General features: G+C 43.4%; 1 protein-coding gene across 1 annotated transcript in view; it reads left to right on the forward strand.

Moving 5' to 3' along the window:
* LOC126094584 (AN1-type zinc finger protein 2A) overlaps positions 1 to 18,631 on the forward strand; it is a 64,510-nt gene that overhangs the window by 34,194 nt on the left and 11,685 nt on the right. The window contains exons 3-4 of the mRNA XM_049909049.1: positions 2,528 to 2,711; positions 11,669 to 11,823. Of these exons, the coding sequence (XP_049765006.1) occupies positions 2,528 to 2,711; positions 11,669 to 11,823 (339 nt within the window). The remainder of the gene's footprint in view (positions 1 to 2,527; positions 2,712 to 11,668; positions 11,824 to 18,631) is intronic.

The following is an 18,631-nucleotide window of genomic DNA, read 5'->3' on the forward strand; positions in this document are numbered from 1 at the left end:
GTTCCCAAGAATGGGGTACTGCAAGGATCTGTCTTATGTGTCTGCCTCTTTTTAATTGCAATTAATGGGCTGGTGGTTGGAACGTCTGTCTCAGCTTCCTTGTATGCTGACGACATCTGCCTATACTTCAGCTCCTTTGTCATTGCAGCTGCTGAACGGTAGCTGCAGGGCGCTATCTGCAAGTTGCAGTCTTGGGCGGTAGTGTGTGGCTTCCAGTTTTCGGCTGCCAAGACCTGCGTTATGCATTTCTTCTGGCGACGCACTATTCACCCTGAGTCACGGCTTCATCTTGACAACAAACCTCTTGCTGTGGTGGAGACGCATTGGTTTTTGATACCCGGTTGACTTGGCTGCCTCATATTCGTTAGCTTAAACAAACATGCTGGCAGCACCGTAACGCTCTTCATTGCTTGAGTCACACCAGCTGGGGTGCCGATCTGTTTACCCTTCTACAGCTGTACCAGGCGTTAATTCCATCCCGTCTAGATTATGGGAGCCTGGCTTATGATTCGGCATTCCCTTCCACATTGCAATTGCTGGACCCCATCCTTCACAGTCGGATCTGACTCGCCAGTGGAGCTTTCCGGACAAGCTCTGTCAACAGCATACTTGTGGAGGCAGGTGTCCTTCTATTGCGGTTCCGGTGCCAACAATTACTGATTGCTTATGCTACACACGTTTGTAGCTTGCCTGAGCATCCCAATTATCATCTTCTGTTCCCTCAGTCGGTCGTCCATCTTCCGGAATGGCGGCCACGGTGAGGAAGTATGATTGCGGTTCGCATCAGAGCTCTTCTCTCTGGGCTTGAGGTTTTCCCTCTTCCACCTCTTTTCTGGGCCGCTCTGCGTATACCCCTGTGGTGTGTGCCCTGCCCATGCCTTCGGCTCGATTTGGCACAGGGCCCGAAGGACTCAGTCCATCCTAAGGCCCTCCACCGTTGCTTTCTTTCAATCTTTGCCATGTTTCAAGGCTGTGACGTAGTCTATAGTGACGGTATAATGGTTGCTGGTCTTGTCAGTTATGCTCTTACTCTTGGGGATCATTATGAACAACACTCATTGCCGGCTGGCTGCAGTGTTTTTACTGCCAAGCTGGTCGCCACCTCTCACGCACTGGAGTATATCTGCTCCTGCTCAGGTGAGACCTTCGTTATCTGTAGTGACTCCCTGAGCAGTTTACGAGATATCGACCAGTGTTTCCCTCATTCTCGTCTGGTGATGGCTATCCAGGAGACCCTCCAAACGCTTGCCTGTTGCGGCCGCTCTGTGGTCTTTGTTTTGACCCCGGGTCGTGTAGGCATCCCGGGAAATGAATGTGTTGACACGTTGGCCAAACAGGCTGTCGGTGCACCAGCCTTGGAGATTGGCCTTTCGGAGAGCGACCTCTCAGGTCAGTTTTGTGGCAGAAGATACTTCGCACCTGGGGTGAAGAATGGTGCACCCTTCCTTCACCCAACAAACTTCAGGCCATCAAGGAGGCTACCGGTGCATGGCGCTCCCCCTTGCAGGTCTCTCGCAAGGACTCTGTTGTCCTCTGCCGGCTGCGCATTGGCCACACCTGGATGACACATAGCTATTTTTTGTGCCGCGAGGACCCACCTTTATGTTGCTGCGGTTCAGCTTTGATGGTGGTCCACTTCTTGTTGGACTGCCCGCTTTTAACTCCGCTCAGGCAGACGTTTGCGCTGCCTGATATGCTTCCTGCACTTTTATCAGATGACGGGATGGCAGATTTAGTTTTGAGTGTTATTTGTGTAGGGGGTTTTTATCGTTTGTCTGTCCTTTTTTGTGTTGAGTCTGACCTTTGGCCTACAATTTTAGACTGGGGTTTTTAGTGCGTTTCTTGGTGGTTAGCTTTTCCTTTTTTTCTACGGTCAGCCAACCACTGTCACACTCGGTGTGATTTTAATTTCTGTTTTCTGGTCTCTGTGTCTTTCTTGTCCTGTGTCATCTCTTGTCGTTGTTTGTTGCTGTGTGTGTGTGTGTGTGTGTGTGTGTGTGTGTGTGTGTGTGTGTGTGGTGGGGGGGGGGGGGGGGAGGAGATTGACGTGTTTGCATGTGTTCTGTAGCTCTGAAGAAGAATTCGTTGAATAGCTAGCAACATTGTCTTGTTTATGTTCCTCTCAGTGCTTTAACAACAGTTCAGTGAGTTGTCACCTTGTCTCCTTAAATTACTTAATCTACAACACTCATTAGTCTGCTGCTCGTTGTCTCACGGTAGCGTTCTCACTTCCTGAGCACGGGTTGCTGGGTTTGATTCCTGGCAGGGCAGGGATTTTCACCTACCCCGAGATGACTGGGTGTTGTTGTGACGTCTTCATCATCATCATCATCATCATCATTCATCCCCATTATGGTCGGAGGAAGGCAACAGCAAATCACCTCCATTCTTGCCTAGTACGGCAGTGTGGGTCTCCCGCATTGTTTCCCTATGCTCTGTCAAGAAGCATGGGACTTAATTTCCATTTCCATGACACTCATTCATATATCTTATGAGCTAATACATGTTGTGTTTTGATTGTTTGCAGTAAAGATCATGTCTCGTATAACAGCCACAGCTGTCCTTCAGCATATAAAAAAGATGTACAGGTGCCAGTGTGTCCACTGTGCAATGTACCTATACCTGTGAAACGAGGAGAACCGCCTGATATCGCAGTTGGTGCGCACATTGACAGTGACTGTCAGTCTCACACTGCCAAAACTAGTAGAAAGGTGAGTCAGTGCCATACCTTTTATTAGACTTGAGTATATGTTCTTATTGTGGAGATGTCAGTTTGTAATCTTACCATGTGGGAGTTACGGAGTTAGGGAGTTATTTGTGATGAGACATTTATGTTCGACATGCTTGTATGTAGTGATCAATTTGTATGTCTTTTTGTATCCAGATTTAATACTTGTGCTGCTGTAGAGGTATGGCATCTGATATGTTCATTGATAGGACAGTAGAAGGCAAGAGTAAATAAAATAAAAAAAATATAAATAAAATACATTAAAAAATGTACAAGACCAGGTGGGCAGAAATGGGAGGGCAGTGCTCATACAAGATATGTTCATATTGAGCTATGGTTCAAAGCCTAGTTCTGTAAAGAAATTTGTGTAAGTGGGAGATTCATACTGAAAATCTTATGCATAGTAAAATAGTGTTAATCAGATACTGTTTAAACTGTGGTGTGGATTGAAATCACATTAGCATGAACATAATTCTTTCACTTTCTTAAGAAAACCTCAGAACTGCATGTAAGTATTGGATTCACCATACCAAGAAATAGCTGACAACTAGCTGCAACTGTCTGCATTCTGGCAGCACGTTTTCCCTAGATATTGGCTGTCTAACATCACTTAAACTATCTAGTTTTCTAATATTGTTTGCTGATATTTCCCCAAGAACTTTATACATTTTTGGAAAAGCCGTGCTATGATCCAACTGTCAGATAACATAGCACATGGCAAACATGTTGTGGATTTATATAGTATAAAAATTTACTGAATTTTTGTGTTTCGAGAACATCTTAACTCCATTCAAGAAAATATCAAATTTATAATGTACTGGGAAATTAATGGGTGTCCACTGTTTCTGGAGTTGTTATTAGACATAAGGAAGATGGGTTTTTAGGGCATTGCATTTATTGTAAGCTCACCCATACTGATTATACTGGTAGGCACCTAGCTCTCATATCCTTTCGCAAACTATGACTAATGTACTTAAAACTTTAGAACAGAGGGCTCACATAGTGTTCTATGCTGGCAGCCTATAGGGTGAACTGGTACACTTGGAAGGGATATTTAGATATTCTATTAAAATGGAAATGTTCTTAAAGGAAATGTTGTTCTAAGTATTCACTGCCGGGTACTCCACCATATGCCATCCATAATTGTCAACCTCCACCCCCCCCCCCCCCCCTGAACCATGGACCTTGCCGTTGGTGAGGAGGCTTGCGTGCCTCAACAATACAGATAGCCGTACCGTAGGTGCAACCACAACAGAGCGGTATCTGTTGAGAGGCCAGACAAACGTGTGGTTCCTGAAGAGGGGCAGCAGCGTTTCAGTAGTTGCAGGGGCAACAGTCTGGATGATCAACTGATCTGGCTTTGTAACACTAACCAAAATGGCCTTGCTGTTCTGGTACTGCGAACGGCTGAAAGCAAGGGGAAACTACAGCCATAATTTTTCCTGAGGGCATGCAGCTTTACTGTATGATTAAATGATGATGACGTCCTCTTGGGTAAAATATTCCGGAGGTAAAATAGTCCCCCATTCGGATCTCCGGGTGGGGACTACTCAAGAGGACGTCATTATCAGGGGAAAGAAAACTGGCGTTCTACGGATCGGAGTGTGGAATGTCAGATCTCTTAATCGGGCAGGTAGGTTAGAAAATTTAAAAACGGAAATGGATAGGTTAAAGTTAGATATAGTGGGAATTAGTGAAGTTCGGTGGCAGGAGGAACAAGACTTTTGGTCAGGTGAATACAGGGTTATAAATACAAAATCATATAGGGGTAATGCAGGAGTAGGTTTAATAATGAATAAAAAAATAGGAGTACGGGTAAGCTACTACAAACAGCATAGTGAAAGCATTATTATGGCCAAGATACGCACTAAGCCAACGCCTACTACAGTAGTACAAGTTTATATGCCAACGAGCTCTGCAGATGACGAAGAAATTGGTGAAATGTATGATGAGATAAAAGAAATTATTCAGGTAGTGAAGGGAGACGATAATTTAATAGTCATGGGTGACTGGAATTCGAGAGTAGGAAAAGGGAGAGGAGGAAACATAGTAGGTGATTATGAATTGGGGCTAGGAAATCAAAGAGGAAGCCGCCTGGTAGAATTTTGCGCAGAGCATAACTTAATCATAGCTAATACTTGGTTCAAGAATCGTGAAAGAAGGTTTTATACGTGGAAGAACCCTGGAGATACTAAAAGGTATCAGATAGATTATATAATGGTAAGACAGAGATTTAGGAACCAGATTTTAAATTGTAAGACATTTCCAGGAGCAGATGTGGACTCTGACCACAATCTATTGGTTATGAACTGTAGATTAAAACTGAAGAAACTGCAAAAAGGTGTGAATTTAGGGAGATGGGTCCTGGATAAACTGAAAGAACGAGAGGTTGTACAGAATTTCAGGAAGAGCATAAGGGAACAATTGACAGGAATGGGGGAAAGAAATACAGTAGAAGAAGAATGGGTAGCTTTGAGGGATGAAATAGTGAAGGCAGCAGAGGATCAAATAGGTAAAAAGACGAGGGCTAGTAGAAACCCTTGGGTAACAGAAGAAATATTGAATTTAATTGATAAAAGGAGAAAATATAAAAATGCAGTAAATGAAGCAGGCAAAAAGGAATACAAACGTCTCAAAAATGAGATTGACAGGAAGTGCAAAATGGCTAAGCAGGGATGGCTAGAGGACAAATGTAAGGATGTAGAGGCTTATCTCACTAGGGGTAAGATAGATACTGCCTACAGTAAAATTAAAGAGACCTTTGGAGAAAAGAGAACCACTTGCATGAATATCAAGAGCTCAGATGGAAAACCAGTTCTAAGCAAAGAAGGGAAAGCAGAAAGATGGAAGGAGTATATAGAGGGTCTATACAAGGGCGATGTACTTGAGGACAATATTATGGGAATGGAAGAGGATGTAGATGAAGATGAAATGGGAGATATGATACTGCGTGAAGAGTTTGACAGAGCACTGAAAGACCTAAGCCGAAACAAGGCCTTGGGAGAGCCAGTCCTGACAAATCTCTACCATCTGGTGAGCAAGATGTACGAGACAGGCGAAATTCCCTCAGACTTCAAGAAGAATATAATAATTCCAATTCCAAAAAAAGCAGGTGTTCACAGATGTGAAAATTACCGAACTATCAGTTTAATAAGCCACGGCTGCAAAATACTAACATGAATTCTTTACAAACAAATGGAAAAACTGATAGAAGCCGACCTCGGGGAAGATCAGTTTGGATTCCGTAAAAATGTTGGAACACGTGAGGCAATACTGACTTTATGACTTATCTTAGAAGAAAGATTAAGGAAAGGCAAACCTTCATTTCTAGCATTTGTAGGCTTAGAGAAAGCTTTTGACAATGTTGGATGGAATACTCTCTTTCAAATTCTGAAGGTGGCAGGGTTAAAATATAGGGAGCGAAAAGCTATTTACAGTTTGTACAGAAACCAGATGATAGTTATAAGAGTCAAGGGGTATGAAAGGGAAGCAGTGGTTGGGAAGGGAGTGAGACAGGGTTGTAGCCTATCCCCGATGCTATTCAATCTGTATATTGAGCAAGCAATAAAGGAAACAAAAGAAAAGTTCTGAGTTGGTATTAAAATCCATGGAGAAGAAATGAAAACTTTGAGGTTCGCCGATGACATTGTAATTCTGTCAGAGACAGCAAGGGATTTGGAAGAGCAGTTGAACGGAATTGACAGTGTCTTGAAAGGAGGGTATAAGATGAACATCAACAAAAGCAAAACGAGGATAATGGAATGTAGTTGAATTAAGTCGGGTGATGCTGAGGGAATTAGATTAGACACTTAAAGTAGTAAAGGAGTTGTGCTATTTGGGGACCAAAATAACTGATGATGGTCGAAGTAGAGAGGATATAAAATGTAGACTGGCAATGGCAACGAAAGCGTTTCTGAAGAAGAAAAATTTGTTAACATCGAGTATAGATTTAAATGTCAGGAAGTCGTTTCTGAAAGTATTTGTATGGAGTGTAGCCATGTATGGAAGTGAAACGTGGACGATAAATAGTTTATACAAGAAGAGAATAGAAGCTTTCGAAATGTGGTGCTACAGAAGAATGATGAAGATTAGATGAGTAGATCACATAACTAATGAGGAGGTATTGAATAGAATTGGGGAGAAGAGGAGCTTGTGGCACAGCTTGACTAGAAGAAGGGATCGGTTGGTAGGACATGTTCTGAGGCATCGAGGGATCGCCAGTTTAGTATTGGAGGGCAGCGTGGTTTGGTAAAAATCGTAGGGGGAGACCAAGAGATGAATACACTAAGCAGATTCAGAAGGATGTAGGCTGCAGTAGGTACTGGGAGATGAAGAACCTTGCACAGGATAGAGTAGCATGGAGAGCTGCATCAAACCAGTCTCAGGACTGAAGACCACAACAACAACAACAACAACAACAACACAATTGTAAACCACATACTTTGTAAGAAGTGTGAATTTACTGACTCTGTACTTGCTTTGTTTTACTCTTAAATGCATAAAGTTTTGACTGATGCTCTTGTTACTAACCTGTGTTATCTCTTGCACATGTGCATTTACTCCAAAGTACTGTATAAAGTGATTTAAAAATTTTGCAGGCGATTCACGTTGAAAATGGATGTGAGATTGTTTGCTGAGCTATCATAACAAGAATTAATAATATCCTGGATGCACGCCTGAAAGATGATAGAACATACTGAATGTTTGCTTCCAACTCTACATAATAATAATAATAATAATAATAATCAATGGAAAAACCAGGATGGAATGTAACAATATTATGAAAAGGAAAGTTGACGAAGGCCTTACAGGCCGAAAGCTATATTTGTGACAGATTTTTTTGTTGTGCCTAGGTGCGACTCAGCATCTTTTTATGCAAAGAGTATTTCTTCCATCAGTCATTTGTTTGATCTGAGGAATGGGAAAAAAGTCTAACTGAATCTGGAGAACAGGTTGGCCACACAACTTGTTTGAACACTGGCTTGTGTTCTTTTGTCACTGCAGTGGCTGGCCAGTCTGTCAGCAGGTGATCGTTCTTTAGCACAGTAATTTTAGTCATTTGCCTCCTCCAGTCCACAGTTCCGACTGCATTTTTGTCTCCATGTACAATGAAAACTACTGTTGTGTCTGATTTCTTGGACACTGAGGTGGCTTGTAATAATATAGTTAACTAGAATACTCTGAATAAGTAATAATGTATTAATTACAACAATACTTATCTTTGCTCACAAGCTGTGAAATTGCATACATGGACTTGTAAATCGGAAAACATTAAATGCGCCACAATTTCTGAGTGGTGAATTGATAAAAGTTCAGGGTGGTCATACTGTGTCTTTACTACAGTCACTAGAAGACAAAAGTTTGTAGACATAGTTCTGATAGCGTTGGCAAGTAGCCACTGTTCACAGGAGATGAAAATCTCTCTCTCCCTGGCAGTTGCCATGGGGCTTGGCATAGCGAGTAGGCATTACAACACTTTACTCTGACAGAAACTTGCTGGAAGTGAGGAGGATCAGACTTCAAGCAGAACTGCCCTCCCAGCCTCTGGCGATGCTATTTCATGGCAGAAGTGCGGCGATGGTGCTGCCACGAAACTACGGGAAGCATGACTTCTTCCTATCATCTCATTGACACCTTGTGACACTACTTTGCTGTGCAGTATATCTATGGTGGTCGATACTTCTTGCACCACTCTCTATACTCGATGACACCACAGATACACATTTCGTTTTGTCACCTGCCGATGACTGAAAACTTTTGAATACCGTGTTTAAACTTTTCTAAACTTACTTATAGTCTGGAGTCAACAAATGTGGCACTTGTGGTATCCTGATGATATGCAATTTTTTAACAAGATACATAGGTCTGAACACACACACACACACACACACACACACACACACACACACACACACACAATGGGCAGAGTAAATGTGATCAGTATAGATATTACAAAGAGTGCATGAGAGTTAAAAGTGCCATCAACTCCATAGAGTTCAAAATACACCTGTCAAAGAATCTTAAGATATAATTTTTTGACCATTGTTGATAGTTGGCTGAATTGGGAACATCACGTGCTCCAAACTTTAAATTGGTTGTCATCAGCAGTATTTGCTTTAACGGTGATCTCGTCTTCGTAACTGCAGTATATCTAAGTCAGCATCCTTTGACTATTTTCACTCATGATGTGTAATAGGAAAATCTTGTAGGGCAATGTGCCAGTGTTTGTAAGGGGGGAGGAGACAACTTCATGGCTCAAAGAGCAGTTATGGTCATCAGGGCCACCTGTAGATTTCATGGGCCCCTAGACAAACTTTTGTGAGGGTATACAAGCATTCTCAGCCCACATTGCTTAATTATAGCAAATATTGATTCTTCAGTACATTGGTTTACAAATGAGCAGTAAATAAATGCTGCCTGCACTGTGAACTGTCAATAATTTATTTCTAATTGTATATACCGTATTTGAAAATACACAAAAATTAGTACTCACAGTAGTAGAAGAAGAAGTAGTAGTAGTAGTAGTAGTAGTAGTAGTAGTAGTAGTAATAATAATAATAATAATGGCTACTGAACAAAACAAACCTAACTTATAGCGAAAAAGCTTTCCAGCATACTTTGTCATCATGATTTAAAGAGTTTATTTCAGACTGTCAGGGTCAGCTGAATGGTTTCAGACTACTCTAGGTGGAACACTGAATCTTCCATTCTTGCAGGTGATACAGTTATTTTCTGTATCACTGAAGCTCATTTCAGGAGCAAATTCATGCTCTGTGATAACAGTGCTTGATGATTAAGTTCCTCTTAGCATGCAGTAGATCATAAATGATTTTTTATGGATGCTAATTTATTAATTCTCTCTCACTGAAGCAACAGTCAGTGGTAGGGTAATGAAAGCCCTGAGTGCTGTGCAAAGTTCAGGAAACACAGTTTGTAATCTCAACTTATAAATTTCATTTAGAGGAAGAAATAGAAGCCCTTCGTTTTCTGTTGTCTTTGTAAAATGTGGAAAAGTAAGTGCATTCACTGACTTAAACATTTGTATTTCTGTGATAAGATTATCACTCAGATCGTCAGAATAAGGTCTGATTAATTTCTTCATTGTATCATCATCATCATCATCATCATCATCATCCAAATTTGTATTTATTCTGAGAATAGATTCTAAAGTTACACAAATATTTCTTGTTCCTTCATACTGAGAATCCATCTTGCCTATGTCTACGTCAAAATCCCTCTTTTTGAAATTGATTTGATTCAGTTTGATCTGGGTGTGTGTCAGGTGCTCCATTACAATCCCAATCAGATTTATCAGAGGTAACCTTCCGCTTGCTTCCAGTCTTTTTTGAACATACTGCCTCAATGCCATTTTCAATTACCATATTTTAGCTCTGCTTAAGAATTCAGGCCAAGAGCTCGTACATCCTAGTAGATGGTGACATATGATACATGAGCGTAGCAATGAAGGTGATATGAAATTAAATTAAGGCCATGGCTCAGTCTCAAATGTGATCATATTGCATTATAGCTACTGCAGTGCCACTGAGTGTCAGTTTGTATAAATTGGCAGAGTGACAAGCTCAGTGGCGAATTTCAAGAAAACTTAAGAATTCCATCGATGACTGCCAAGCAGTATTAGGTGGCCAGTGCCCCAAGAAAGGTTGGTCATGCTATAAAATCATTTTGTTAAGCTGATTTTTTGTAACTAACAAAAGCATTGCTAGCAACATTGACCATACGTGCTTGTCGATCTCCCAGCACAGACAGTGTGGCGAAAATTTCAGTCTTCAAAAAGATCAAAAATACATATAATACAGATATAATTTTTTCCCACAGGCCCCCCAAACATCCCCCTCCCTTCAACATTTGGTGGGTTGCCCCCCCCCCCCCTCCCCCCTATTATGGGCGGCCCTGTGGTCATGCGGGGCACATTCACTAACCCCATGCCATAATCTCAACAAACAACTAGGGATGATAGCAACAATATCTCAATACATATATTCTCTTATGCATTTTGTCAATACTAACTCAGCTTAATATGTATAAAATTGCTCACTTTGTGTCCATAACAGTAGAAGAAAAGGTGACTTCCCTCCTTGAACAGAAGATTTGGTCCTCATGCAAAAGGGAGTAAAGTACACTGGTACTAAAATCTGCTTTTTAATACCTAATGCTCAAGAGGTATTTTGTTTTTGCTTAGAAATAAATTAAAAATACACCTGGTTGTCAACTCATTTTACATGATAGAAGAACTTGTCTGCAGGAATGAACAAATCCTGATACATGAACCCATCATCTGCTAATAGCATGTGAGAGAAAAGTTAATTAAATCAGTATTGAAATGGCCCAAATAAAAACTATGCTTAACAATGTAGGAAAAGATAGATTGCTACTTACTGTAAAGATGATACATTAAGTTTTAGACAGACATAATTGAAAGACACTTACACATAAGCTTTCGGCTACAGTCTTCATAAGAAAAAGAAAGAGAAATACTTGCCATTCATTCGCACAAGCAAGCACAACTTGTGCACACATGATCAACTCTGGCAGCTCTGACCAGAATGCTATCTGCAATCTTATCTTTTTTTACATTGTTGATATTCCAACCTGTAGTTTCCATTGTTTGAAAACTCTGTTTAATTATTTCTTTATTTTACGAACCCTCTAAGGTAACATTGCATCACCACACTTTTTGTAATGCTCTCTTTATTGCTAATGATGCAGTGTTGTCAGTACTGTTTATATTTCGTCTTTTTGGTATTCATGTGTTAATCATTGATGTTATTAGAAAGACAAAAGTTTTTAATTTTACAGTCTTTTGTAAGTAATTATCTTTTTCTGTTGGTTCTCCTGCATACAACAGCAAACTTAATTAAGAAAGTCATGTTGGAAATTAATGAAATGAACTAAAGTTTCTGGTGTGTTTTGTAATTACAGGTCTTTGCTAACCGTTGCTCTGCTAAGGGCTGCAAGCAAAAAGAAGTTGTCCGTGTACAATGTGCAGAGTGTCGTCTGAATTTCTGTCTGAGGCACCGCCACCCAGTTGATCATAATTGTGAAGGTGCTGAAGCAGCTCGCAGGAGGAGAGCTGTGTAAGTAGTACTGCATACAAACTTCACCTACCAATATTGTTGAATAGTGGATACGGATCTCAAAGTAAAACTGTTCACATGCATGCTATTTGATTTTTATTGGTGTATTCTTATATATGAACAAAACAAATCTGAAAGTGATCAGCTTCACTTGCAGTTTCTCATGAATATTGATGTAGGGAAAATGAGGTAGGCAAGTGTGAATGTTTAACTCTGATTTCAAAAGAAAATAATGTTTGTGTCTGTCTTTTGAATGGTAGTATATTCGAGAAAGGAGGCAGAGATGAAGAGTCCCAGCAAAAGTAGATCTAAGGATGCGCATAAGCTAATATATGAGCCAAAAATTGCTGATTCTTTATTAAAGAAATTGTAGAATATTGTATGTGCAGTCATGCTTCTGACATTAGCTTATAAAAGAAGGAATGATATAAGCTGATAGTTCTGTCTTTGCAGAGCTTGCTGTTGAGTTAAGATATGTAAAGAAAGAAGACATAAATATTTTTGCTCATATTGCAAGTTCTGACACATGTATGCCAAATTTGTTGTCCAGACAGTCTCACTCTTCCTTGTTGGACTCCTGAAAAGTAGTATGCTGACGTATAAGTGCAATGCCAACACTGATCAATAACAAGTAATGAACTCTATCCATTAGCTCTGTAGTTGTCATGGATACATAGAATACACAGTTTGAATTCTGTCAAAGGGAAGCATAATCATTTGCATTACCAAATAATGAGTTTTTGATCAGAGAGCCTGTAAAATATATATTAAACAATCTGAAAAGTTTCCAGAATGAGATTTTCACTCTGCAGCGGAGTGTGCGCTGATATGAAACTTTCTGGCAGATTAAAACTGCGTGCCCGACTGAGACTCGAACTCGGAACCTTTGCCTTTCGCGGGCAAGTGCTCTACCATCTGAGCTACCGAAGCACGACTCACGCCTGGTCTCACAGCTTTACTTCTGCCAGTATCTCATCTCCTACCTTCCAAACTTTACAGAGTTTAAATATGGTCCAGGGTATTATATTCCATAGGCACCTTCTTTTGCAGCCTGATGACAAGCTGCGCACCAATTTAGAGAGGCGAGGTATTCATTTTGTGCAGCGAGTCCATCGGGGTCCAAGGGATAATAAGGTTGCCACCGGTGCCTTCATCTTTGACTTCGAGTGTGACACTTTACCCAAGAAGGTCAGGGTGATGGTCTACTGCTGTGATATCATACCATACATCCCTCCCCCGATGCAGTGCTTTATGTGTTGGAACTTTGGCCATATGTCTTCCCGCTGTACCAGCATCACATGTCGAGATTGTGGATGTCCATCACATCCCAATATTCCATTTGCCCCACCTCTCATCTGTGTCAGCTATGGAGAGCATCATTCACCTTGATTGCCAGACTGCAGGATTTTACAGAAACAATCCCGCGTCCGGCCATCCTGATTTAGGTTTTCCGTGATTTCCCTAAATCGCTCCAGGCAAATGCTGGGATGGTTCCTTCGTAAGGGCATAGCCGACTTCCTTCCCCATCCTTCCCTAGTCCTATGAGATAGATAACCTCACAGTTTGGTCTCTTCTGCTGAACAACCAACCAACCTTTTGCAGAAAGAGAGGAAAATCATGGAATACAAGACCCTGGACCGACTGACCTACAGTGAGGCTAAGAGAAAATATGAGCACCTACATCCTGTGGCTTTGACCACCCCATATGCCGCCATTACGAGAACAGTTGGAGCCCCATCAGTTTTGTCAGGACCAGAAGGCTACACCTGCCCTATTGATTGTGTGTGTGTGTGTGGGGGGGGGGGGGGGGGGGGGCAATTCCCCCTTGTTGCTCCTGCACCACGTACCTCGAGAGCACTGCTCTCCCAACCATCAGGGACATTAGTTCCCACTTCCCAGCCGGAGAAGCGTAAGTCTTCATTGGCTCCTCTCGTCAGGATGAGATCCCTTGGGTCACTCGCTTCCCAGGTTTTTGCTAGTGGGAAAGATGACACCCGCCAGTGGCTGAAGTGCCCAAAAGCAGCTGGTCGTACGGCTTCACGATCCTCCTCAGTCCCGGTGACTGAATCAGTGAAGCCCTCCCAGCCAGAGAAATCCAAGGATCAGTGTGAAAAGTCCAAAAAGAAGACCCTTAAGACCAAGGAAATACGCAGTGACACTCACACCACCGCTACCTACAAGCTCTGCGCCTGGGGATGAGGTGGAGATTCTAGTGTCCGCTGAGGACCTAGATCTTGCCGGACCCTCAGATACAGTGGATATAGACTGCTCAGGCAATACAGCTGTGGCAGCAGGTGACCCTGTGTTCGATGCCTTCCCAGTCTCACGATGTCATCCTCCAGTGGAATTGTGGTGGTGTATTCCCACCGCCTGGCTGAGTTACGGCAACTGGTAAGCTCTACACCTGCTTTCTGCATTGCCCTCCAGGAAACCTGGTTCCCGGCAATGCGGACCCCAGCCCTCTGCAGCTATAAGGGATATAACAGGAATCGTAGCGACTATAATCGAGTGTCAGGTGGTGGTTGCTGTTATGTCCTAAACTCAGTCTGTACTGAACCTGTGCCCTGTTCAACCCCACTTCAAGCTGTGGCTGTCAAAATGAGGATGACACAGGAAATAACTGTCTGTGATGTATATCTTCCTCCAGATGGTGCAGTATCCCTGAATGCATTAGCTGCACTGATTGATCAACTCCGTAAACCTTTCCTACCTTAGGGAGATTTTAAAGCCCATAACCCCCTTGTGGGGTGGCACCATGCGTACTGTCTCAGTTCGACCTTTGCCTCTTAAATACTGGGACTGCCTCACATTTCAGTGTGGCTCATGGCAGTTACTCAGCCATTGATTTATCCATTTGCAGCCTAGGACTCTTCCCATCTATCCACTGGAGAGCATATGATGACCTGTGTGGTAGTGACCACTTCCCCATCTTCCTGTCACTGCCCTGGCGTCAGGCCCATGGACGCTTGCCCAGATGGGCTTTAAACGAGGCAGACTGGGAAACTTTCACCTCTGTGGTCACCATTGACTTTCCCCCACATGGTAACATCGATGTGATGGTCGAGCAGGTGACTACAACAATTAGAAAATGCAATCCCTCGCTCTTTAGGGTGCCCCCGGCGAAAGGCAGTCCCTTGGTGGTCGCCGGAAGCCGCTGAGGCAATTAAGGATCGTTCGCAAGCTGTACAGCGGCATAAGCGGCACCCTTTCCTGGAGCACCTCATAGCCTTTAAGTGGCTCCGTGCCCGCGTTCACCAGCTTATCAAAAGACGGAAGTGTGAAGGAGTGTTGGGAGAGATACGTCTCGACCATTTGATGCCATATGTCACCTTCCCAAGTCTGGACAAAGATCAGATGTCTTTTTGGGTACCAGACCCCCAACAGATGTCCCTGGTATTGACATCAATGGCGTGTTGTTTACCGATGCAAACGCAATTGCTGAGCACTATGCTTGAGCCTCTGCGTCGGAGAACTACCCCGCACCCTCAAACGCGGATGGAAAGGAAAGTCCTCTTGTTCGCTACACACCACAGTGAACCGTATAACGCCCCATTTACAGATTGGGAGCTCCTCGGTGCCGTTGTACATTGCCCCGACCCAGCTCCTGGGCCTTATGAGATCCACGGTCAGATGATTAAACGTCTCTCATCTGACTATAAGTGACATCTCCTCATCATCTTCGACTGGATCTGGTGCGATGGCATCTTTCCATCACAATGGTGGAAGAGCACCATCATTCTGGTGCTTAAACCCGGTAAAAATCTGCTTGATCCATCAGTCTCACCAATGTTCTTTGTAAGCTGCTGGAACATATGGTGTGTCGGCAGTTGGATTGGGTGCTGGAGTCACATGGCCTACTGGTTCCATGTCAGGGCGGCTTCCGCCAGCATTGCTCTACCACTGATAATCTTGTGTCCCTCGAGTGTGCCATCTGAACAGCCTCTTAGAGATGCTAACACATGGTTGCCGTCTTTTTTTATTTACGAAAAGTGTATGACACGACCTGGCGACATCATATCCTTGCCACATAATACGAGTGGGGTCTCAGAGCCACGCTCCTGAATTTGATCCAAAATTTCCTGTCGCTTCGGTACTTTCCGTGTCCAAGTTGGTGCTTCCCATAGTTTGCCCCCATATCCAGGAGAATGGGATCCCGCAGGGGTCTGTATTGAGTGTATCTCTATTTTTAGTGGCCATTAATGGTCTAGCAGCAGCTGTAGGGCCGTCTGTCTCACCATCTCTGTATGCAGATGACTTCTGCATTTCATTCTGCCCCACCAGTACTGGTGTTGCTGAGCGGTGCCTACAGGGAGCCATCCAGAAGGCGCAGTAATGGGCTCTAGCCCACAGTTTCCAGTTTTCAGCCACGAAGTCGTGTGTTTTGTACTTCTGTCAGCGTCGTACCGTTCATCTAAACCAGAACTTTATCTGAATGATGATCCACTCACTGTAGTGGACACACATCAATTCTTGGGACTGGTTTTCAATGCCTGGTTGACTTGGCTTCCTCACCTTCGTCAGCTTAAGCGGAAGTGCTGGCAGCACCTCAATACCCTCTGCTGCCTGAGCAACACCATCTGGGGTGCAGATCGCTGTATGCTGCTGCAGCTCTAGAGAGCCCTTTTCAATCGAGCTTTGACTATGGAAATCTGGTTTATGGCTCGGCGGCACCCTCAGCATTGCGTTTACTCAATCCAGTGCATCACTGCGGCGTTCGCCTAGTAACAGGAGCTTTTAGGACGAGTCCGGTGACCAGCCTCCTAGTGGAGGCTGGAGTCCCTCCATTGCAGGTTAGGCGTGCGCAGTTGCTCTCCAGTTATGTTGTTCGTAGTTCTCCTGCGCATCTGAATTACTGTCTCCTTTTCCCGCCCATGGCGGTTCATCTCCCGCATCGGCAGCCCAGGTCAGGGCTTATAATTTAAGTTTGTGTGCGATCCCTTCTCTCCGAACTGGAGTCCTTGCCTTTACCACCTATACTTGAGGTCCATTCACGTACACCTGCATAGTGTACACCTAGGCCGCGGCTTCGCCTGGACCTTTCACATGGCTCTAAGTACTCAGTTAACCCTGCGGCTCTCCGTTGTCACTTCCTCTTGATTCTCGACATGTACCGGGACCATGAAATGGTTTACGCTAATGGCTTGATGGCTGATGGCCACGTTGGTTTTGCATATGTTCATGGAGGACATATAGAACAGCACTCTGTGCCAGATGGCTGCAGTGTTTTCACTGCAGAGCTGGTGGCCATATCTCGTGCTCTTGAGCATGTCTGCTCATGCCCAGGCGAGTCATTCCTAATGTGTACTGAGTCCTTGAGCAGCCTACAAGCTATCGACCAGTGCTACCCACGTCATCCTGTGGTAGCGACCGTCCAGGAGTCCATCTATGCCCCAGAATGGTCCAATCATTCAGTGGTGTTTGCCTGGGCCCCAGGTCACATCAGAATCCCAGGCAACAAACTTGCTGACAGCTTGGCCAAACAGGCTATGCAGAAACTGCTTATCGAGATCGGCTTCTCTCAAACTGACCTGCGTTCAGTATTATGCTGCAGGGCTTTGCGGCCTTGGGAGACGGAATGGTATAACCTCAGTACTCACAATGAGGTGCATGCCATTAAGGAAACTACGAATGTGTGGAAGACACATTCGTAGTTGGCCATACATGGCTGACGCATGGTTACCTCCTCCATTGCAAGGACCCACCTCGGTGTTGCTGTGGCTCACAAATCTTTTGCCGACTGCCCACTTTTAGGCACACTGCGGCGGACTTTTAACTTTCCCAGCACCCTGCCTTCAGTGTTGGGCGACAATGCCTCAACAGCAGCTTTAGTTTTAAGTTTTATTCATGAGGGTGAGTTTTATCATTTGCTCTAAGTTTTAGCACATGTCCTTTGTCCCTGTGTGTCCACCCTAGTGGTTTCAGGGTGGGGGTTTTAACGTGTTGCAGAGTCACTGGCTTTTCCTGTTTATTCTCATGGTCAGCCAGCCATGATAACATACTTTCTTGTTTTAATTTCTACCTGTTTCTTGCATGTCTTTGTGGTGTTCTTGTCCCCTTTTGTCCATTTAAGTGTTTGTTGCCCTTCAGTCGTTCTTGTGGTTTTTCCTTTCATTCTGTTTTATGTTGTCATGTCTTATTCTCACCCTTGTGGCATTGTTTCCTTCAGAACAAGGGACCAGTGACCTCATAGTTTGGTACCGCTTTTAAACAAACCAAACCAACCAACCAACCATTTTTTGATACATACATCATAACTGTCTGTTCTCATTGCAATCTTATGTCTTCCATCTCAACATTTCATATTTACTATGTGACATGTAGATATATAAGGGGCATTCAGAAAGAAAGAAACAAGCTGGAGGCATAATTACAGAAACCAGTATCTGTATGTTAGAAGTATTGACCCTGGCTGTTGAGACACTTGTACCACTGTGATAAAAGGCGGTGAATGGCTGTCTCATAAAATTCCCTGGGCTGAGATGTTAACCAGTTCCACACATACAGCTGGATGTCACCATCCACACAAGTGCAGGAAAGGTTATGCTGACGTTCTGTAATTATGCCTCCGACTTGTTTCTTTTTGAACGCCCCTTATACAGGGTGGTCCATTGATACTGACCGGGCCAAATATCTCACAAAATAAGCATCAAACGAAAAAACTACAAAGAACGAAACTCATCTAGCTTGAAGGGGCGAACCAGATGGCACTATGGTTGCCCCGCTACATGGTCCTGCCATAGGTCAAATGGATATCAACTGCGTTTTTTTTTTTTTTTTTTTTTTTAAATAGGAACCCCCACTTTTTATT

The sequence above is a fragment of the Schistocerca cancellata genome, chromosome 8, assembly GCF_023864275.1.
Source record: "Schistocerca cancellata isolate TAMUIC-IGC-003103 chromosome 8, iqSchCanc2.1, whole genome shotgun sequence".
NCBI lineage: Eukaryota > Metazoa > Arthropoda > Insecta > Orthoptera > Acrididae > Schistocerca > Schistocerca cancellata.